Genomic DNA, 24,074 nt, shown 5'->3' on the forward strand with positions numbered 1-24,074 from the left:
CAGATCCACAATCTGCATCTATGAAACGGGCGCTTTTTAAAATCTCTTTTAGTTTTTTTTAATGCCTACTATTCTTATTACTTACAAAATGTTTTTGCTTTGGTATAGTAAGTGGGAAGTGGTTTGCAGGACGAAAAAGAACATTTTTTCGTGAAGTTTTTATTTCTATCATGGATTACTTTTGGAATTTATGGTTAAATTATAATGTAAACTTGTTTGCATACAGCGCATGATATTAACCCAATTCGGTTACTGGAATCTGTTTAAACGCTTTACAATAGTCGAAATGAAAGGAAATAGACACGTTAGGAGGAACTTTCCCTTTTCCTGTGAGTTTTGAACGCATCTGCAGCACCCTGGGAAACACCTGTGTTGTCAAGACAACATGTAAACTCTCGCTTGAGTACACCGACATGGCGGAGCTGTTGAAAATAAAACGCGAATTTGAAGAGTTCCAAAAGGAATACTACTATACAAACAGGTATGGATTAATGATTTACATAACTATATATGGATACGTTTAATTGCTTTATGAGTTCTTGTTAGCAGTTTAGCAGTCAGCATTTAGCTAACATCACCCAGAACTAAGGCTAGCGTCATGCGTCTACTGTGTATGCTAATAAGCTTTTGCGGTCCTGTTTTGGCGTTACAATGCAAGTTTTTGGTTCCCTAAGAATGACAGTAATGCTCAGAAGCACCCTATGAGTAAGCCACACAAATGGGGCAAAGTTTAGCTGTGTAACTTGCCAGTAAAAATGTGTTGTTGTTGTTTTTTGTTTGTTTGTTTACGTATGAAGGACTTATTATCGCTTCTCCAAAAGGGTTTAGCTAAAGTCAAAGGAAAGTGGCGTTTAGTCTCCAAATGTTGAAAGATTTTTCAGCCAGTTTTAATAATTGGTGTTATAATGAAGCTTAATATGCACTTTTCAGAAAATTCTTAAGTCAGCTATGATAACAATGTATTCTCTTTACTGTATATCGTGCATGCTGCCATGCGTAGTAAACTCCAATGGCTCGTTTTGAGCCAGGCGAAGAGTGATATATTTTTGTGTTTATGTATTTCAGAGAAGCTGATGAGAACAGAGAGAAGGAGAACCAGGCCGTCACCCAGATCCAGAGCTGGTTCAGAGGCTGCAAGGTGCGGGCTTACCTCAGGTATGGTATATCTCTGTGATCCGATTTGTATCTGTAATCCATAAAAAAAGACTTTTGGTGCTCATGCAAAAACAAAGCAGACATTCATTTTATTTATCAATGTAAGTGTAGTTCCTTTGGAGTTGTAAAACACTCAGACAGGCTGTAAGAGTTCATATCAAGGGAAACCCTGATATTAGCTCACTACCATAATTATCCCACTTCCAGAAGTTTGCAAATGGCCTGGAGGAATAAATGTCGCTTGCACTCTATGCTCTTTTCTCACACAGAGAAATAAATGTCTCTATCTCTGTGCTTGTTCCCATACTGTGACCCTAGCACCATTCTGCAGGGTCAGCAGACAAACTTCCAGACAGTAGGTTAATTCAGATTACTTTAGTTAATTGATCAATGCGTTAAGTGGATAATTAGCAACAGTTTTAGCTGCCTAAGTGCAACTCCGGGGTTGTGCTAGCCCCACTATAAGCATTGATTTTCTGGGCATATAAATGGCCTTTTGGAAATTGATGGCCTCATTGGAGGCAGAGAATCGCAGTGGACTTGCATTTAGAGTATGTTTGAAGATGAATACAAATGTGTACCGCTGACTATAGGAGGTGGAAGGCTCATCGGACATGATCGAAAAGCCTGGGAGAGCACGAATGGTCTATATGTGTGTGCATGTGTGTTTGTGACAGCTTGTATTTATAAGCATAATGTTTCCCTGACCTTTCATTTGAGCCTTTTCACAACCTTAAATTTGTATGCAGAAAATCACTTTCTTTTTATTGTTTTCCCTAAAAAAGAGTTTATGTTAGGAAGTTAAATTAATTGAATAATTAATAAATTAATTCTAGATAAAGGTATTTTTTAGCTTATTCATAACTATGGAAACTTTCCATTTCATGCTTTGTTAGGATTGAGCTTTCTGGGGGAGGGTTGCAGAATTGCTTAATTTCTCAGCTTAAACAACCTTGTTAATGACCAGTGAAATTTGCCTTTTACTTCCCTTACGTGTTTCTGAATAACTTTTTCCAGGGTTTCCTTCAGTTTAACTACTAAAAAAACATCCACCCAATCCTCTCCTCAATTTGATTTTATTACAGCCATCTGCACAAGAAGGCAATCATTATACAGAAGATATGGCGGGGCTTCACAGCAAGGGCACGTGTCAGACAAATGGTGAAGGTAAGCCAGTGCCTGGAACGACTATAGATATATTGATTATGCTATGATAGCACGCATTAGAATTCAATTGCTATATTCCTAAAGTCCCTGCGTCTGACCTTAAGAAATATAATTCACCCATTACACATTAGGAAATTAGCACTTTGGAAAAATGATGCATTATGATAAGGAATTCCATCTATTTCACAATTCTTGGGATGCATATAGAAAAAAGAAAAGAGTTGTGTATCTATGTGTGTATGTGTATGCTTTAGTAAAACAAGGCCCCATTTTCAGCATATTGCCTCCAACTGCTTCTTAATTGAACAGATTGTTGATACCGGATCCAATACCCAGCGCTCTCACGTATAATTTTCCCCTGGATTGAGTTTTGTAAACGTATCACAACAAGCTATTTATCATGCCTGTAAATTGACTGTTTGCTAAAGCATAACTGCCAGCCGCCGTTTGGGAGGCGTTCAAGAAATGGAAGGGTGGTGGTGGCGGGGGGGTGTTGAAATAAACAATGAAGGATGTGTCACAACACACATATGGGCTAAAAAGAAGCTGTTTGGTCTCATTTGGAAACAGACAAGCGCTAATTTGAATCACTCAAAATTGCCACAGTGCACTGTTTTGAAATTAGCCCTGAGAGATTCTACTCTTCACCTCCTTTATCTCTCTCTGTCTTTTTCTCTCTTGCGGACCTTATCGTGTATAATGTGATGTGCACAAAGCCTCTTCTCAAAACATCAAGCTGAATTTACAACCTCCTTTCAAGTCTTTGTCTTCCATCTCCTTCCTCTTTTTCCTCTCTTCCTTGTCGTTATTAAAAAAGACGTGTTGAGATATGAATCCCTTTTATGGCCCACACTCCAGTTTGCTCCTGAAATGTGCTCCCAGTGGTTGCCTGGCATGTTTGGAGTGCGATGGCTCGTTGAGTATGTTGCTGAATATTCTCTGGCCTTTTGTTAGTCTGTTCTGTGGCAGTCCTGTCATTGATTATGAAATCCAGAGGAGAGCGTTTGGCCGTCATACATCTCCATTAGCGTGCTGCTTGACTACCATAGATTTTCTTGGCCCTTGTCTGTGTTAGTGTATTAAGAGAGTACTGTCCTCCCCTTGATAGAAAGTCCCACTAACCACTCTCTCTCTCTCCTTTTTTCTCTCTTTGTCTCTGTCTCTCTTCTGCTCTCTCTCCATCTCTCTGACTTTTTCTCGTTCCTCTTGTCTCTCTTGCTTTCCCACTCTCCTTTTCTGCCCCCTTCCCTCCTCCCTCCACTCTACAGTGGCCCTATCTATGCTGCCTGTGCAATGTATTATGTATAAAGAGCTCTTTATCTTTGACGCCTGCTGTGGACAGATCAGAGGGTTGGGAGACAAGATGTAACACCATCGTTTCCTTTGTGTTCACAGGCGGCATATTTTATCATGAAGATGAATTTCTACGAGGAGATGGCGGTCAGGGTAAATATCACTACACTGTCTTGTTTTAGCAAATGGAGTGTCGTGGTGGGAGCCCCTGTGAGTAGCAGCCCATAAGCATCATATCTCTAAATTTCTTTAATCTTTTGTTGGCCATTTTTCTCCCTTTTTAAGTGCAGCATCATGTTGGTAATCCAGTATAATTTATTATTATTAAAAACCCTATAAAAATGGACAGATTTCTATATCAGAATGACCTATCATATTTATATGTCAAACCACAGCAAATATTTTATATATAACGTTAAAAACTTTTTTTTCACTTTGCTTAAATGCTCAAGGCCCTGAAATACTGTCTTTATCCCTGAACACCTACTACTGTTCAACTCATAAATCATAGCTCTGTGGCTGTGAGTGATGCTTTGGCACTTTTACACAAGGATATTGCCTAGAAATCTTATATTTTAACAATTCCATATAGGCCTTCTCTTTTGGTGAATAGTTTCATGCCTAAACCGTTAAAGGGTTTTATAGACCAACAAAAGAATTTGCCAGTGTTTATTGAAGAGAGAGATTCACTATCCAGCTGGAAAGAGATGTTTATAATATTTTCGTATTGGTGGAAAAGCTGGGGAACTGAGGGCTTTACGTTTTACACATAATAGGAACCCAAACAAATAAAGCTCACCCCCTGCTTTTACAATAAATTTCACATTATAGGAGAGACATAGATTCACAAATAATGTTTGACCCAGCTGTTTAGGTCACAGGGTGAAAGTTCAGAGGTGATGTCGACATGTAGTCCAAAAGAGAAGCTACTGAAATAAGAGACCTATGTTATCTATGAAAATAGCCACAATTTCCTATAGGAGACAATAGGAATTTTAATGGAGAACTGTGTTAAAATGACTGGTGCTTAGAGGTTACCAATGCGAGAAAGTACTGGGTTTAAACCCCAGAAGGGCCAAGTGAGCCTTTTCTGCGCTGAGTGTATCCTCTGTGTCTGTCTGGGGTTTTTCCGGGTGCTCCAGTTTTCTCCCACTGCCCTTGACCAAGGCTTTAGCCTCATATGTGAAATTGGTCCCTTGGTGTTGGACTGTGTACTGCCCACAGCGCCTAAAGAGAAGTCATGGGGCAAATCCAAAGACAAAAATTCTCAAAACAGATTGATTACATGTGACTTTAGACTTTAGAAATAATAAATTAAAGGACAATAAGGGAAATACATGCAGTATCTGGCCTTTTTTATGATGCCACCTGTTGAAACTTTTCTACTATTTACACCAGACATACAGATATAGTACTTAATACCTGCAATATAAATCTTGATCCCACGTCTTCTGACACATACTCTGTACTTTCTCGACTTCAGTGTTTGTGCTGTTTCAATATGACCTGACATTTGTACTTTTTTGCCAAATAAGTATATATTGTATAAATGAAAAAAAAAGAAACCCACAAAGCACACCCAACACATACAATCATCTGAGAATCCCCTTGTGACATTTTCTTTAAATCAATTTTAACTCTATTTCTTTTTCTCTCCCCTCCTGATGTCTTTATCTTGGTGTGGTAGCTAACAGAGGATAATGTATTAAGGCCGTAATAGAAACCAGTGTTTACATGCCGCACCTCGTATTTGTATTAGATTCAACAGCATCGATTTCACTAGTCAACAAAGGTCAGCAAGAACTCGGGAGGCGGCAATTACTTTATTTAAAATTATCTATTGACTGGCAGATCAATGCTAATTCTCATTTTGCTCTTTGTTGTTTTTCCCTATCCTTTACTTCTCCTCTTCTTTCTTCTTCCCTCTTCTCATACCGTGATTATTCTTTTACCTGCCATTGTTTTAATCTCCTAATTAGTCTGAAGGACATCCGCCCCTATGCTTTAAAATGGTCAACTGTTGTGTGTGGGTGTGTTCTGGCTAATCTGCAGCCTCCTCAATCAGTGTGGATGATGCCGTTAAATACATGGTTATGTGACAGTTTGACAGTCTGTCTCTCTCGTGCTGGATTGTCCCTCTGAAAGTAGGGATTGTATAGTTTATTAACAATGGTTTAAAAAGTGTCCTACTTAAATGTTACATTTAAACTTCATAAAAACTTCTGTAATCCCACACAGATCCAGCGGACATGGAGAGGATTCTTTGTGAGGAAGTATATCCATAACTTCTATGCACGAAAAAAGTATATGGAAGGACTTGTCATGAAAAATGAACTAGTCAGGTGAGAAAAAATAGTTTCATTTATGAGACCTTAAGAGACCTGAATTAATTTTTATCTTTTTATTTCGTTTTATTTTCCTGAAACTCACTTGAAGTTGTGTTGCTTTTGTCTTTCTCACATGGCCAGTACATGTGTCAGCATTCTTCTAGATAGATTATAACCGATATAATACAATATCTTCAATTAAAGGAAGCAAATATGGGGTACCTTTTTTGCACAAAGGAATGCAAACTGGAAAGGATAAAAAACTTAGCCTTAATATGTTCTGTTAGAACATGGTGTATCTTTGCCCACTGACTATGGCCTACTATATAGCCTATCAATCAAAATGAATTGATTTGATTAATGTAAAGACAGTTGTCTGAAAGGTGTATTGTGTATGCTTAACCAAAACATATGACTGGAGTAACGCGAAAGGAAAAGTGAGGATATGAAAGAGACTGAGAGACAAAGAGAAGAGAAAGACAGAAGAGAGAGAGAGAAGTCCTCTAAAGCGCTTGAGGCTAAGAGAGAAGTGAACGATGTGAAGAAATTAAAAATTAGCCTCTGATTTGAACCGCAGCTCGTGCATTAATAAAACATCCTGCGCTTCAGGGCTTACTGCTAGAGATACACCATCTTTTATTTTTGACAAAAAAAACCATCACGTTTAGCTAATAGTCACATTTTTAATGTTGCTAATATATTTTACAGGAAAATATCTTTAGGCTTCCTGCTAAAATTAAATGTAAATTTGTTAAAGTGCTCCTTGGATCACCGACTCTCCCCCCCTCACTTCCCCAGCAGCGTTTTACCTTTCCTCCACGCTCTTTGCCCCTTTTAGAAATAGGAGTGACTAGGCTGTTAAAGTCCATCATGGAAGAGTTGCTGCTATAATATAACACAAAAATGAGCACACACAAAGACATGTCAACTACGTTAAGTATTCTGACCAGTCACTGGGATTATTTTGCTTGTAATGTCTTAATGAAATTTAAGACATTACAAAAGTACAAAAAATGATTCATAGTAAAAAGTATTCATAATCAGGCCAAATTTTAACCACACTGTAATAAAGCTACAATAAGGAAACAATCAGACCATTGATCTGAACTGAACCTCACTTCATAGGACTAGATTAGATTAATTCAGAAGTATGCAAGCTATAGCTTTTAGTTTGCAAGGACCTTGCCTAAACAGTATATGCATATACTGTGGCTCCTGTCTCTTTGCACCTTTTGCACAACTTACAACAGTTAACAAAAATCATAGGAATTGAAATTTAGAAACAAGGAGCTATAAGGATAAAGTGACCAGCTATGTGATGCTATTTCATTTTAGGATTCTGGTCTTATGCTTTTGTTATCAGCCGTGGTACATTCACACTCTTACTCATACACACATTTATGCAAAAACACACATACACACATGCACATGCAGCCCCTCCTCCACAGTGGTTTGGGGTACGAGGTCACTTTCACTTCACTTAATCACATGTTTATTTAGTGCTACTGGGGTCACGATCAATTAACGCCGTGCCGGCATTTATTTAAAATATCCTTTCTCTGTTAGCTGCTAAGCCCTCGGATTGCACACTGCCTGATCACTAACCCTGCAAAGGTCTGCTTTTTAATCCATCACCATGCTCCCTGCCTCCGCAAGTGTGTCCATCCGTCTGTCCAACCACTGCATAAATTAATAAATTCAAAGTCAGATGAATGATCTCCATTTATTGAAGGCTGATCAGCTGTGCATGGTAATGATGTAGGAGTATTGCATATTTTCCCTTCACTGTCTTTGTCCTTTTTCATTCTGATTCTCCATTCCAATCTCTTTCTCATGACAGAGCTCCCCAGTTCAAAACCATCTGTATCATTTCATTAGGTACAACTAATCCACGCCACTTACACCATCCTCTTTTATCCACCGCCCTCTCTCCGCCTCCCTTTCTTAATCTCTGCCTCTCGCCTCTCTCTTTCTCAATCTATTTTGTTCGATATCTTTCTCTCTTGCTCTCCTTGCCACAGGTTCACTATGCTTTAGTGTCCATCCTCATTCATCCTTCCTCTCCTTCTGCATAGCCTAATGAAGTCAGGACCCCAGTGCAGTCCCCACTCTGCCACAGTTTTCCTTGATACCCCAACAATTTATCACTTTGTCAGGGAGACACTTAAAGTTCCTGGGCTTTAATAAGGGCATGCTGTGGGACGATGGGGGCAATTAGGAAAGCGGAGCAAGTCCGCTTTGCATATTTACTAAATGTGCTGGTGTCATCGTTGCTGCCACTAGCACGGCCTGTTGACTGCATGAATTATTCCTCTATCTGCAATAAACAGCGGGGTAATTATTACTGCCATAATCAGATAAATAATTCTCCCTGTGATGTTGCAACAACATAGTGAAATCTTTTAACTTATCCTAAAGAGTGCTAAAAAAGGAGGCTCAGAGAGAATTTATGGACTGTCACTAGGCTGAAAAGCACAAGTGTTTTCTTCTCTTCTTTTCTTTTGTGCTGTGCTGTGTCTCTTCGTCTGTCTACTTTTTTCCTGTCTCCCTTCATTCCAGCCTTCTTCATTCCTCCATCTCTTGTGTCCCTCTCAAGGACATTCATGAAAGGAGAGCTGCTATGTCGGAGAGAGTGTGGGTCTGCCCTGCGATCACTCTCCCCTTCTATGCGTCAGTCTTTCTTTTACTGCTCTTCCCTTCTGATCCAGTTTGGATGCAGACAAGTTCTCTCTTCAGTCTGATTGGATTTATATATTCGCTATGTGTGTGTCTGTTGAAGTTTAATGTGGATGCACTGCTACTTGTCTCTTAAGAAAATTACTTTGAGAGTGAACAGTGGACAAAAGTCTGTAATATATTTGAAATTATTTGTTTTTTTCCTCTCAGTTTATTGAATGTGGATTAGCAATATTATCAAAGCTGGGGTTAATTGTTTTCTTAAACACCTTTGGGTGGCATTAGTTTTACTACTTTAGTGAATTAGTTAATCAATCGGTCAGTCACTTAAATGGAAAGGCTATGTTATGAGGGTGTTCAAGGCTCAATACATTGAGCTGGCCACTGTCTAAATTGACTGGCTGACTACCCTCTCATTGCCAGCTATTGAATCATTCAATTGGAGCAATTAAAACAGCCAATCAGGTCAAGCCTCCATTAAATATTTAGAACCTGGCCAATTAGCTGCTCTGGTGCTGGCCTGGATGACCGAAGGTGTGGCCTGCTGTCCCACAATGCCTCACTCTCTGATGTTCCATTACTCCTTGATCCCCTGTTTTGAACCAGAGCTTAAATTATTGAGGAAGAAGTGAGAAATGTGGCTTTATTATATTAGACATTTAAATAAGTTAGAAATCCAGGGTGAAAATGTCAGTAAGGGTTTCAGTCATTTAAAAGTACTTCAGGTATGTTTGATTAACTTGTCCAGCGGTTCAGCAGCCATTAAACATAATCTCTAGCCACAGTGCTTCAGGAATACAACATGACAGGCTTAGCGCATTATATGTGCCTAATGTTAATAATTGTTATTCAGTTTTTATTTTATGTCATATATCTATTTTATTATCACATAATCTAAATGGCAGAATATCATGATTCATGAATCATAAATATATGTATTAATATATTTATATAATTGGTGTTTCAACTCCAATTAAGGAATGAAAGTTGTGACATTATTTATTATTTAATTGCACATCATCGCATTTCAAAATTGTTCATGCATGATTATGTTTAGCCCTTTGTTGCACCTCCAGCAGTGGTACAGTATAGTTTAATGTTACTGGGATTAATGCAGTGATTTTTATCCGGCTCACTGCTAATTGTGTGGCACGAAGAAGAGCGTAGATGCAGCTTTGCACAAACAGCTGGAGAGAGACAGAGAGGCACCAGGGAGTTTATTTAATTTCTTCAATATGAAAAGATGGTTTTATAGGGGACAAATCAAGGTTCACATAGAGAAATTAATGATTTATCCTGTTGTAATTAGGTATCAGCTGTAAAGGTAAAATAATTTAACACTTGCCTGCTTTTTTATCTCCTTATTATAGGTAAAAGTGTTCTTTTTGACTTTTACCTTTTTTTGTGTGTGTAAAATATTTAATATGCATAATACATTACATCACATACTGTTAACATGAACTGTTAACTGATAATAATCAATACATTAGCTCAATTTTTGTTTCTGTTGTTATAAAAATAAATGCACAAAAAATTCCCCATAGTTGGACCTGGCTTGGGATCAGTTTAAGGCCTGAAAATGCCCTGTAATCCTCTGAGGAACTAAGGAGATCGATTGCTGTGACTTTAAAAGTGAAATGTTTTCTCTTTATTGCCTTTTTAAATTTTCATAATGTGACTTTTCTTTAAGAAACTAAAGCAAGAACTTCTCTAAAAAAAAGACAGTGTAAATGGGAACATATTTGACTTCAAAATCTATGTATGTAATTTCAGCATTCTTATGCCTTTTCAGATATACAAGTTACTCATTTTGCACACTAATGCACTCCTGTACCATCAGTATTGCTGGCCTTTGACTGTATGTTGAAAACAAGCATACAGTCAAAAGCAAGCGTGTCTCTCTGATTTAGCCTGGAGGATGTGCATTTCTTTTTTTAAATAGCTCCAAATTACATTTTTTTACTTGAATTTTTGGATGCTTGAAAGAATAATGTTCAGTGACCACAATTTATGGAAGAGTTACTGACCTCTGTACCGTGTCAGCAAAATTGTCACTATTTTAAAGCAGTGTTGCCTTAGATCCAGAAAACTGAACTGGCCTTGTCCTTCGGACACAGAGGTTACTCTATATATTGCCCAACCGTTTTTCTGAAAGTTTTGGGACCTATGTTTTGTTTGTTTTTTTTGTTCAGATTTTTCCTATAATCTGTCACCTATAACTTTATTTATTTTTAATGTATTATAGTAAATCTATACATATGTGTAGAATTTTAGTTAAAACTAGCAATAATTTTTTTTTCTTTACAAGAAATTAGTTTAGGCTGATAAACCAGACGTAGCACATGTTCCAGAGCTGTTCCAGAGTTAAACATAGTGTTTCTTTCTTTTCAATTTTACTCAGTCAGTCGCACACACATTTATAAACACAGACACACACGCGCGCACACACAGGCGCGAGGGCATGTGCTGCTTGCTGAACAGGGCTAACGAGGGTTGTATGTTGTGGCGGCTGGTTGGGTCGACACAGATCGAGGTGCCTTCAGCCGTTACAAATCTGTTTGGCTTTTGTCCACTACAGAGCAATTAATAACACTGGGGCTGGGGGTAGGGAAGCAAAGGTCACTCATTGAGCACCCCCACCCCCCCAACACACACATATATAGATACATATACACATACAAGCAAAGTGTACATACATTTAGTATAAAAACAGATACACATTTGCATATTTATGATAAATGCACAAACTGCTACATTCTCAGTTAAACTGTTTCAGCCCAGAGACATATGTATGAAAATATGAACATATGAACAAAGGTCCTGATCCCCTGAAACATTACTACAAGCTTTTTAAGGTGCTATTAAGAATTGAGCAAACAGAAATGACGACATATATACAGACATGCACATATCGTGGAGAACACCGTCCCTAAACCAGGACTTTAAATGTTACATTAATAAGTAATATCCCTGTTAGCTAGGTGGACAAATAGAGGCCAAGCAACCTCAATATTTACTCCCCACACACCTACACTATATTAAATTACTGTATTTAATATTACACAAATGCACATATTTAGATTCACTCTTCTTCTTTACACACCCGCAAGCATTTTTCATTTATTTTGTAATTGAGTCTGGTGCTGAAGAATGAATGAGAATGCACAGGCAATGGGAATTTGTTGTGATTTGTTTTTAAATGTCAGTAGCCACAGAATGTGTTAACCTCAGATTACTGACACACTTTGAATACCCTGATTCTTCTATGGAGGATTGTAATTGAAAACAGAAGTTGGGTAGAGGGGGAAAAAAACAGCGGAGAAGAAGTAAGGAAAAAAGGAGGGAAACAGACACGGGATTCTTGATGAGCTATGGTTAAACTCTTATTGGTATTGTGCTCTTGGAATTAAATTGGTTTTACTCCTGCTTTGTGTGTGTGTGTTTATATTATGACGACATGTGTGTATTTAGTAATTGTTTCCAATTCCCCTTTTAAGTTATCACCACTTTGTAACAACATTGCTGTGTGGTTGTGGAATTAAATTGCTGTGTGTATGGGGTTTTAATGCATCCCATTTAGCCAGCTTCGCTTAACAGATGTCATAGACAGACCTGTCCTGGCTGCCATGATGAAATATATCAATCATCCTCCCACTTATAGCCTCTTACGCTCTTATTTTGCCTTTTTTTCTTCTATGCAGTGTCATTCTGTTGTTTTTGCCCCAGAGCTCCTCTGTCTTTCCATGTATGCCTCAGTGTGATTAGGTAGTTTTTTTTCCTTCATCTGAAGGACACTTTAGGGAATTGTCAGCTTTACGACCAACAACTGTTTCCCAAATACATAATAACACATGCACAGATGTACTTGTCTGAAGTTTACACCGTTAACAAGTTATTGATTTATTTGGTGTTAAGATATAGTACTTCGTAAGGTGAATCCTCAGAAAATGTGTAATATAACACATTAATGTAGTATTAAAAAAACATTAGGCTTACTTGTTAAACCAAGTGGTATAGAGTTAAATGTAATCAAAATGCAGAGTAATGTGCATTTAGTCATTGTCATTCACAAAACATACTGTACATGAGTATATAAATATGATGAGTTATTTCTACTATATGAATTATAATGATTGACAACTTAGGAATTGGAGAAATTATGTCTTAACTGTTATATTTAAAAAAAAAAAAATTATGCTATTGTTCACGTGTTATTGTAAGGTGACCTTGAGGGTCTGAAAGGTGCCTATAAATAAAATGTATTATTATTATTATTATTATGTAAAATGATTTACATTTATTATACATGTCTAACTAATGCATACCTATTGTAAAGCCTAATGAATCCGAAGTGCAAGAATCTTTGTGTGTCGTTTATGTTCCCTGCAGGAGGGAGCTTGATCAGCTGGAAGATCTCCAGAAAAGGGAGAGAGACTGTCTGGATATGGTGAAAGAGCACACTGCCAAAGTCTATCAAGCTCATCGGTTACATCATCTCCTTAGTACAAAGCAGGTGGGCTTATGGAAACACAAACACATTCAATTTTGCACACATTTTACAACAATGTTATAATGATTAGACTAATATTTAACCAGAGGGAAATGTACATATTAATTTTATGTTAACCAGAGCTACATGAAAATAGCGCAGTTTAATAAAAATACTGTAATGAATAAAAAATTGTTGGACTAGTGACAGTAACACGTATTGACTTTGTAATTCCAAAGTGACCTTAACTGCGGTTATGTATGGATGCAAAGTCACTTCAGATGACACGAGAAACGCATCCCTGTGGATTGACTTCACATTTGTGTAGCACTCACCCATACAGCTATGCACAATTATGTGCATGCTCAGATACATATGCAGGCACACACATGGGCATTGAGCTCAACATTACAAAGAGGTGGATTCCTACAGAAACGGGCTACACAGAGAAATACCACAGACCTTTTCCTTTCTATTAGTCAACAGAAGTGGGCCGTGTGGAGTTCAGTTGCACATGTGCAAACATAAGTGTGAGTCCTCACGGTTGTTCTGATGTGCTCAGTCTGATGCTTCCCATGGCAAAAGTGTGCACATTTGTAAATGGTAAATGGACTAGTACTTATGTAGTGCTTTTATACTCTATTTGAGCGCTCAGAGCACTTTTTTTTTACCGTATGCATCATTCAACTATTCACACACACACATCATGCTTTTCTCTATGCCTAAGCATTTTTAGCGTGGCAGCCACACACTCTTAGTCCAGTGGATGCATTGGAAATAACTCATTGTTTAGTATCAAACCACCAGTTAGCGGGCGAGCCACAGCTATCCTTGTGTTCATATGTGTGTGGCATCTACGCATCTTTGTGACTCCTCACTGTGATAATAATGAAGACAAAGCACAGTGGTCACTGTTGATTCAGCACTAGCATTCTGCTTGCTCTCTCTCTCTCTCTCTCTCTCTCTCTCTCTCTCTCTCTCTCTCTCTCTCTCTCTCTCTCTGTCTCGTGTCTATACAACTAGCATCATCATTGCCTGTCTTGCTGTCTACTGTCCTCAGACATCCCATGTTCACCGAAGACGCATACATACACAAAATTTTCACACAATTGCATGAAGTTGATGTAAGCTGGAATGAGGTTAAGTTCGCAGTTTTTACACATCAGGCTTGATTCTTAAAATACTTTAACTCGTGGGTATCCACATAATTTGTGTTACGTTTCTGTAACTCTGTTATCGTTATTTTTAAGTACACGCTAGAAAGAATGAAAGTTTATGTGCTCTTCTCCGCCCTCTGTCCATCTTTCTCTATATACTTCCCTCTCTTTCCCTGCATATGGCAGGGGACTCTTTCCCTTCGTAGCTCTGACCTTGTCAGCAGTGAATAGATGGCTCTCCCACACAGTTCATCCTTTCTCACTTCTCAGACCCCAGCCCACACACACACACACACACCAAAATACACAGACTCACATCCAGCTTACCAAAAGGCCCCAAGTCCCTCTGACAGAGACAGAGATGCTGTGTTCCTGGGGTCAACATCATTGCTCTTCCCGTAGCTAGGTTGGTACTTGGTACTTTTTGGGCTTATGTGTTGTGTTTGTGTATTCGTGTGTGTCTTTAGGGGTGGTGAGATTTACTTTTGTTTATGCGTTGTGTGTATCTGTGTATTTTGCTGGCTTTCTGTCACTTCCTATTTGACTTGTGTACTGTCATCCCTAAAGCAGAACATTTCTCCTGTAGTTTCAAGCAATTTCCAAGATACTGATTGGTGTTGATCATATAAACTATTCTTATGACTACTCAGTCCATACTTTTAATTAGTTTACTACTCTATTGGGGTGAGGCATAACATTTACTAATTTAGTTTTTTATCTATAAGTAAGAACCATTTAATATAACTTATTATTGGTTGTAGAAATATATTTGACAACTGCTTCAAGATATTTTTGTTCTCAAGAGGGACCCTATGCATGATTGATTACTGATTTTGATTATTAGTGAAAAGTTGCCCCACTGTCACTTTGAAATTTTAGTCACTGCTTAGCAGCTAGCCTGGGACCTGTTTATCGGTCACCACTGTTTTTAACTGCAACTGGCAGTCTAACAGTGGTACTTCCTTTGCTTTGAATGTCCCCTGCAATCTAGAGGAGGTCTCTAATGAGAAGAATGAGCAAGTACTGCTCTTAACAACTAAAATCCATGATGATGTAGTTGTCCTGGGATGAGATTCACTAGAGGTGCATGTAATTATATTGCTTCATTATTTTTTTCTCATAGTGTACTTGACAAGTAAAATATTTGCAGAACACAACCTTTTAAATGTTACATTAAAGTGTAAGATTAATCTAAGAAAGCACACGTGTATGCATATATACATGATTACATATATGCGCATGCACATATTCTGCCGTTACATATAGGATCTAAACCTATGGGAAACTATGACGTTGTATAATAACTACTTTCAACTACTCCCTTAGTCACAAGGAGTTTTGATTTGGTAGATTTTCACATTGGATGTCCTTCCTGACACAATCCCCCAAGTTATTTGTATCAACACCACTATTTTTTAAATAGGTACGTATTGTGCTATTATCAAGCTGTACCTACAACCCAGGGTCAAAAAAATTGCAGTGAATAAAGTGGAATTTCTTTATTTTTTCTTATAACGCAATGGATGATATTTAGACCAAAAGTGCTTATGATCTAATAGTGACACATTTGCTATTTTACTAATTTGTTAATATGTTATTTTAGAAAGAGCGAGGTTTGGGAGGATGTAGTTAAAGCTGTATGTGTTTCTCTCTCTCCCTTTCCTTCTTGTTGCAGTCTTTTAGAGTGGAAAGCAGTGTTATTAGCATATAGAACAACTCAAAGCTTTGGTCTGGTAATTAAGACACAGGCAAAAGAATAACTGTGGTTTGAATAATTATCATCAAGGCTGTCTGTGGCAAATCTGTACCCCAGTTCAGAATCGGAGAGGCACAGTTTTAAGTATGTGTACTTGTGTGTGTGTTTAGGATTTTCATCTATCCATTCTTCTATTCTGTATTCATTTAAGATAACACCTTTTTAAAGTGGGGATATTTGGGGGAGGTTAATATGGATTACATGACCATTGATAGGGAAGAAAGCTGATGGAAAATTTTAACACAATTGATGTTTAGTAGCTAACAATTGTTAGTTTAGTCCCTGTCCCAGTAGGTGCCCATTCTGAGATTTGATGTTCCTCTTCATAAACTGAATTCTTTTTTTCTCCAAAATCTAAATTAAGTTATATATATATTTATTTAGTACTGAAGCATCCATGTGGACAGCCAGGTGCTTAAAAATCAGTGCCCCAAAATCATTTTCGCTTTATGTCTATGTCACTCCATAGAGCCTGTTTTTTTTATTTCATATTTTTAGGTCTAGTACATTCTTATTAAATGCTGCTGCATGTCTTTTAACAGGTGCTAGAATGTATGAACATATCACTCCAGTTTTAGGAAATTTACACTGGCTCCCTGTTGATTATCGTATTCATTTTGAGATTATTTTGCTTACTAGTTTTAAATGGTATGGCGCCCAATTATTTAAGCAAACTCTTCAACATGTGTAACCCCAAAAGAGCACTGAGATCGTCCAGCCAGATGCTCTTAGTACAACCGAGGTCTCGATTGAAGCATAGAGGAGATCGGGCCTACGCAGTCGCAGCACCTAGACTCTGGAATAACTTAGCCACTTCAGAGTCTATTCAGTCTTTCAAATCACATCTTAAAACGCACTGTTTATGTTGGCTTTTAGTTCAGTTTGAGTACCATCAGGCTTGTTTTACGTTTGTTATGGGGGTTTTTTGTTTTCATGTTATACATTGTCATTGCCTCATCTCATTTATCTGTATTTGTTTTTCTATTGTTTTCTCATGGTCTTAACTAATTGTGAAGCACTTTGGTCAACTAAATTGCTTTTAAATGTGCTATAGAAATAAATTTGATTTGATTTTGATTCATTAATTTAAAAAAATTTAATTACTAGTAAGAAATACATTTTAATCTAATGACTTTAAAATCCTAATTTAATGTTTTCACGCTTTTACCCTCTCTCTCTTTTTTTCTGTTTCCTCAGTGCCCAGGGGTCTTCAACTCTCCATTCAGGCCAGCTCCTCATGAGATGGAGCTGCTGCTGAGGCAGCAGGTCAAGTACCAGGCCCCCACCAGGCTGGCCTCCAGGGGCAAGGCTTGTCTCTTGGGCATCCCAAGCTCAACAAGCTCTAGTTTCCCTGTGACTCTTGGATCCCCATTGATCAAAACCTCTAGAACTTACAGCTCCAGGCCCATACTGCCTCCCATTGCCAACAAGACACAGCAGGTGACGGTGGTCAAAACGTTGCCTATAAAAGACATAAACAAGTAGAAAACAGATAAATACAGTAGTATAAAAGCAGATATACAAGAGATGAGATGTGATGGTGTGAAAAACTGGATTTAAGCATGTTCAAGAGGTGAAACAGACTGTTAGTTTAACAAAGTATCATACTAATTATTAAAGCCTTCAACATCACCTTCCTTCCTCATGGGGGATGGTTCTTGATGAAAGCAGAGATCCTTTAAAACTCCTTTTAAAGAAGAATGACATCATTAGCATGGCAGACAGCTCTCCTGGGGGCTACTGCATAGAGTCGTTTAGTGCCTTTATTTCAATGAGTACTCTGTGGGACTATGTAGTTATGTGTTACTATATTTGTGCACCACAGTGTGTGCGTGTGTGTGTGTGTGTGTGTGTGTGTGTGTGTGTGTGTGTGTGTGTGTGTGTGTGTGTGTGTGTGTGTGTGTGTGTGTGTGTGTTTTAAAATTGCATGCACAGCTCTGACTAGTGGACCACAACAACATGATATGTGCTGTGTCAGGTAACGATTTAACTGTACAATTATCCACAATTTTGTTGTCCAGGTACAATGACAATAAAGGGCTCTTCTGTTCTAAATGTAAACTAATACACATTCACATACACATTCCACTTGAATTTGAAGTTTAGATGTATGTATTTGTTTCTGTATATTACAGATATATATGGATAATTTTGTTAAATTCCATGGAAACATGCATTATATTTCCATTAAGCAAATAAGCGACATATATACATTCAACAGAAATTAAAATTTAATTTGATAAATAATAAATTTAATAAATTAGTATTTTTCTGATCTTATATGTTGTGAACACATTTTCTTCTTTTTTTTTACAGAAATTGTTTTAACAATATATTGCTTTGTCCAAAATGATCAAGAATAAGTGTTCATTTTAAAGAGTAAATTTTCATCAAAGACCTTTGGACATATCATAGAGAGAAAAGAACAGATTTGCCACTGTTTCATATTGAACTATCACATAATTATGACAGTTACCAGTCAAAATGTGTACTATATTAATCCAGTGGCTGATAAAAATAGACGAACCCTGAGTTGCCACTATTTGAATATTTACTTTGGTTGTTCTCAACTGAGAATTTGTCTTGGTTCAGTAAAGGATAATCCAGTTTGTGACTGTATGTGTCATGTGTCTGTGTTTGCATTTGTGTGTATGATGATGATTTGAGTGCTATTGAAGAGCAATATTTTCCACTCTGTGGCTCTTTATGGCAAATTGCTTTCCCTAGTATTAGTTTCTAGTAATGTAAAACATAAGTGAGCAGAAATGAGGCGTACATTTGTCTCCTTTTATTAGCTGCAGTTCATACACTTACATACACATGCAGGCATGTCTCCAGCTGGCCGAAATGGGAATAGGTTTATTAATGGTGTCCTAGGAAAGTCTCTATGGTTGATATGAAGAATAATTGTCTATATTTATACATGTGTGCCTCATAGTGTGTCTTTTTTGTGTGTGTTCAGCTCGTGTCATTAGTGCAGGAAGTCCCCTTTTCTTTTGCACTCACCCCTACATCCCACACCCCCTCCATCTCTGGTGTGATAACTATCTAGTGGTGATGGATAAGGTTGAGGTGCTGGCTGTGGAAGTGGTCAGGCCAGGCCAATGATCCCGTGGTGATAGGAGCAAGGACAGGGTCTCTGTCTCTCTCCTCCTCATTCTCCCTTCTTTTTTTAACACCAAACAACAACTGAAGGTCACCTTAAACATAGCGAAAACATTTAAGTTAATCTGCATTCCCAAAAGTTTAGCCGTTATTCGCACAAGTTCTTAAGTAATGTAGTCTTAGAGCATCCACTTTGAGATTTGACTTCGCTGGACACACGGACAACTCACACACACACACACACACACACACACACACACACACACACACACACACACACACATACACACATATATATTCCAACAAGCTTGTTCACCTTTGTTCTTGCACTTAGCCTGAACTCTCTTAGGCAGCTTTCTTGTAATTTCTGTAAGCAGTCTATTTCTCCAGCCTTCTTGGACATAAATCCAGAGCTCTACCTTAGATGTTAGCTGGATGTACTTCTTCAGTAATGTTGAGGTCCGGGCTCTCGGGAAGCCAATCCATGACTGATAGTCTTCCATGGTGTGTTTTTGTTTTTTTGTTGTGGGTTTTTTGTGTTTTCTTTTTTAATCCAGATGTAGTTTTTTGTGCATTGGCAGTGTTTTTGGATCCATTGCCATGATGATCTCTTCTTCTTGTTTGACTCCTCAAATATTTTAAGGACAAACTGCACACCATACTGAGATGTGCCAAGTTTTCAGCTTATTAGCTCCATGGGAATCACTGTGTTATCTTCCGCATGTTCTCTAAATTTAACTAATGAATTGATAATAAGTGACAAAGTGCCTAAAGATACCAATTAAAATAGGTTCTTCGAAAAGTTGTCTGGTTTATCCCTTGAGTTACGCCTTTTTTATGATTGAGTGAATCATAGGTAAATGTAATGTGGCTTAACGAACAAACAAAAAGAGAGCCTGAAGAACTATTGTTCAAGACCATTTGTAAAAAATCATGAGAAAGTCAGTCTCCATGGAAGAAAAATAAAAAGAAATGAGGGGTGGCTCAAGACTTTTTAATTGTGTGTGTGTTTCTTCAGTTTACCTTAACAATTTAACAACATTAACACAGATATTATGTAAGTTGACTTCTTAAATAAACTGAGTTTAAATAAACTCAGCTTATTTAAGAAGCCAGACAATTCATAATTTAGTCTTTTCCGTTGAAATCACTGCTATATTTACAGAAAACCATTCCACACCCCACACCCAACCACTTACCCACTAATCTCAGCCATAGTCTGAGTAACCCTCATCCCTCTGGCCACTTACGCAAAGACTCTATACTCCAAAGTCTTTTGCACAACATTCAAGCACTTTTCAACTTGTCATTGTTACTGTGTGCCTTTGTTTTTATATATATGTTCTTCTTGTTTGTTGGTTATTCCAGTCTTCTTACTATTTATATTTCCTGCACAATTGTTGCACTTTTAACAGGAAGAAAACTCTGGCAGAATCAGGCTCAGGGAGGGGCACCCATATGCTGGAACTAATTGGGGGTGAGGGGAAAAGAAGAGAACAGGGAAAAAGATCCACTATCATATTCATTTAGATTTCAATTAACAAATCACCACAAAAGCCCAAATCATGATTTTAACCCATTGCAGACAGTGTCCTCATTGCTCCAAAACTGTCTTCTTTTTAACTGATACCCCTCCCATCCCCCTCTCTCCAAAATTGAACTAACATGCTTGGTTTTACTTCTCCTGCCACTTGATCTTTTTTATTCTTTCTCTACACTTAGCCTTTCTCCTGTCACAAGAGAAGAGATGCAGAGGACTGACCTCTGTCTTTTTTTAATTCTGCAAAAGAGTGATTTTGCGATCAGTTTTCGACTAATGTACTGTCTATTTTGTCTGTCCTTATTCCAGGGTCTTTACAGAGAAGCAGGAGAGGCTTGGGAGCAGCGCTTGCATTGTCGTGAATTGATGTTATGTCTGCAGACCTCTTACATGCACCTAGAGGAGGCCCAGAATCAGCTACGTGAACTCGAGCCAGTGAGACTTAGGTTTGTACAGGAGTTCTCTGTCCGACCTGTCTGGATAATTCTTTTAGATTGGATACAATATATTAGAACATTCATACATTAATCTAACATAATTCAGCTACAGGTATGTCCAAGTCCATTGTTTGGTGCGTTTTAACAGATATTATTTACTGCAAATAGTGTCTGTATTAACTCGATACTAGCAAGAAGCTGTTCTTTGAGTGAGCACTGCTGAAAGAGATAGACACAATTTTTCATTGTGGGGTCTGTACAGAAATGTTACTAAAAAGTTATAATAACATAATAATCCAGTGTAAACTATATCCTTGCATGTGTCTTGTGTTGGTATTCGCCTCCTCCTTTTGATGCTCTATGTTAAATTGAGTTCAGTTTAAGCTGTATTTTATCAAAATACTGGTGTTACTGAAATATGTGGAGCTCCACTCTAAACATTTGGGATCAAGATTCAGTGAAGCCCTACAGGACAAAAGAACAAAGCTTTGGCACTAAACTCACAGCTTTGTGCTGTCCATCTGTGCCAATTACGCGCTAATTCTGATAAAGTTGCTTGCTGGCATCCCTAATATAGCAAAGCTCCCAGCTGCAACTTTCAGCTATTCTGGTGCAAAATAAGACATGCTTTCATAATTAAATATGCCACTATTTGCAGTAAATTGCTTCCCGCAAACTCTTAGTTTCAAAACTGACACTGCACCATCTCTAGTAAATCCTGACAGTAGTTTTATATCCATGGAGGGTTTTACACCAGTGAATCTAGCCCTATAAAAGTGAAAGACATGCTTAGCAAACAACAGTTTTAATAAAACCAATCTGAAAACCTGTGTGCACTATATTGTATAACTTTGCTGTTTCTTGTTGTCTGACACCCAGAGGAACAGGAAGTACACTTCACCATTTGAGCCACAGCAGCAGTTCATTTCCTCATCCAGCCCATACCGGCAAGAGCTTCAGATGATTAATATACACTGGTTATCAGAGGAGGTATGATGAAAACTAAAAAGACTAAACAAAAAGAAAAAAAATCATTTGTTTGTTTATTTATTTAATTATCCCATGTAGAGGGAATGGTCTGAATGGGCTAAAAGCTGTTGTAAAGGGTTTATATGGTTGAATTAGTTTGATCCTAAGGTATAATTCTTCTTCTAAGAAAGACATGAAAAAACAGAGCAGCACAACCTAAACCTTTCAACTTGTGTTGCACAAATTTGTCAAAAGTGACAGCAATTTAATAAATCGCCACTCTCCATCACACGCATATCTACACCCACCCACACCCATACACACAATTCCCAGCTATGCCCTCCACTGCCCCTTCTCCATGTATACGTAAATGAGGTGTATGCATTGATGTGTATGTGTGGGTATGTTAGTGAGAGAATGTGTGAGCATGGGCCCTGCGGTCTGGTCCAGGCATTAGGTAATTGACTGTGTCTTTGCTCAAGGCCTTTCATGGATCACCGTCCTTTATTAGCTCACTTCCCAGCACACACACTCGCATACGTGCACATCCACACACACATACACAAAGTTCCCAGCAGCTCCACCCCAGCCCCTTACTCCCCACCAGCAACCAGACCCAATTGCCCGGAAACAAGGAGTGAAACAAGAGAGAGAGAGAGAGAGGAGCAAGGGAAAAAGGAGAGAGCAGCGACAGGGGAATGAACTAACACGGCCCCAGGAAGTGGAGATAAATAAGTATGAGGAGAGAGTGAGTGGGTGAACGGGGTCTCCTCAAACTGACAAGAGAAATTGAGGGAGTACGATCCATATTTCACTGTATCATGTTTGTCAAATACAATTTTAGGAAGGTTGTAGATCTGCATTGGTGGTAGTATTTTGACTTTGCCTATCGCCCTAGCCCCGTTTGGGTGAAAAGTACCTGTCTAGACAAAACAGGAAACAAATGTCCCAAATATGCTGTTGAACTAACGCAGGTTCACAGCAAAGCTGCATGGCAGTTTTAACTGTGTGTTAACGGGCATACCCACTGATTATCAAATAATATGTCGGTAAGTATAAGTGTGAATTAGAATGAGATTTGGTCATTTAAATGGTGGGATGAGCCAGGATTCATTTATTAAGTTGATTCATTTCTTAGATAAGTATGTGTGTGTGTTTGCTGACACGTTTAGCTATTTTCTATTATTTTATTTTATCTCAAATCAAATATTTGCTAAACGTATTCTCTGTATAGTATAACTTTGCCATGCAGGATGTTGTTGAGGAAGATGATAAAGACAGTAGTTGCCTGTCCTCGGCCCAGTCCTGTCATACTGCTGTCACTCAGAACTCATCAAACCTCACATCTTTCTCTCAGAGATTCTGTGTCTTTGTATCTCTCTACCTCTGTTTACTCTCTCTCTCCTCTCACTCTGTGATAATTAGTGCATTAGTCCTATCATTGGCATCACCGTGAGCTATAGCAGCAGCCAGCGGAGCTTCTTGTCACATCTCACAGGGCCAGTGGAGTGGACAGCTCAACCCTGGTACTCATCATCTTCATACCGTGCCTAGCCAGCCTCCCCCCAGCCACATTATTTAGCTATGTTATCCAGCCATGCTCCTAATTATTTTCAAATCCTAGCCATAGCCCTCTCACCCAGTCTCTGCCACATTACCTAGCCTTGCTTGTAATCATCACCTTAAGCGTTGCTTTAGCTTCTCCACACAGCCTGAAGCCTCATCATTAACATACCCCAGTTTTTTTTTTCTGTTTTCTTTGGCTTGACCATCACAGCTCTTGGCAGTATGTACACAGCATCCTCAGACCAAACCAAGCCCTAGAAATAGCCTGTGACTCCTGGACCTTTATTTACCTTAGCCATCTGGGTCACAATATGAAAGTCTGTCAGTGTACACACACACATATCCACATGCATCCACACAAATTCACAAAAATGCCAGTCCCTGCCTCTTGAAAAGCTGAGTTCCCTGTCTCAGGCCAAAGAGCGCTGTGTAAAGGT

At 38.3% G+C, this 24,074-nt stretch overlaps 1 protein-coding gene across 2 annotated transcripts in view; it reads left to right on the forward strand.

Annotated features, from left to right (window-relative positions):
* The first annotated feature begins 347 nt into the window (after positions 1 to 347).
* spata17 (spermatogenesis associated 17) overlaps positions 348 to 24,074 on the forward strand; it is a 40,634-nt gene continuing 16,907 nt past the window's right edge. The window contains exons 1-9 of one of the 2 annotated variants that reach the window (XM_026171526.2): positions 348 to 481; positions 1,066 to 1,155; positions 2,241 to 2,322; positions 3,718 to 3,768; positions 5,854 to 5,957; positions 13,008 to 13,131; positions 17,218 to 17,460; positions 20,975 to 21,111; positions 21,982 to 22,092. In XM_026171526.2, coding sequence (XP_026027311.2) covers positions 414 to 481; positions 1,066 to 1,155; positions 2,241 to 2,322; positions 3,718 to 3,768; positions 5,854 to 5,957; positions 13,008 to 13,131; positions 17,218 to 17,460; positions 20,975 to 21,111; positions 21,982 to 22,066 — 984 coding nt within the window. In that variant the 5' untranslated portion in view covers positions 348 to 413 and the 3' untranslated portion in view covers positions 22,067 to 22,092. Of the gene's footprint in view, positions 482 to 1,065; positions 1,156 to 2,240; positions 2,323 to 3,717; positions 3,769 to 5,853; positions 5,958 to 13,007; positions 13,132 to 17,217; positions 17,461 to 20,974; positions 21,112 to 21,981; positions 22,133 to 24,074 lie in introns of those variants that run through there. The other variant, XM_080299619.1, reaches the window with a different exon arrangement.

Source organism: Astatotilapia calliptera, chromosome 1 (genome assembly GCF_964374335.1).
Source record: "Astatotilapia calliptera chromosome 1, fAstCal68.1, whole genome shotgun sequence".
Classification (NCBI taxonomy): domain Eukaryota; kingdom Metazoa; phylum Chordata; class Actinopteri; order Cichliformes; family Cichlidae; genus Astatotilapia; species Astatotilapia calliptera.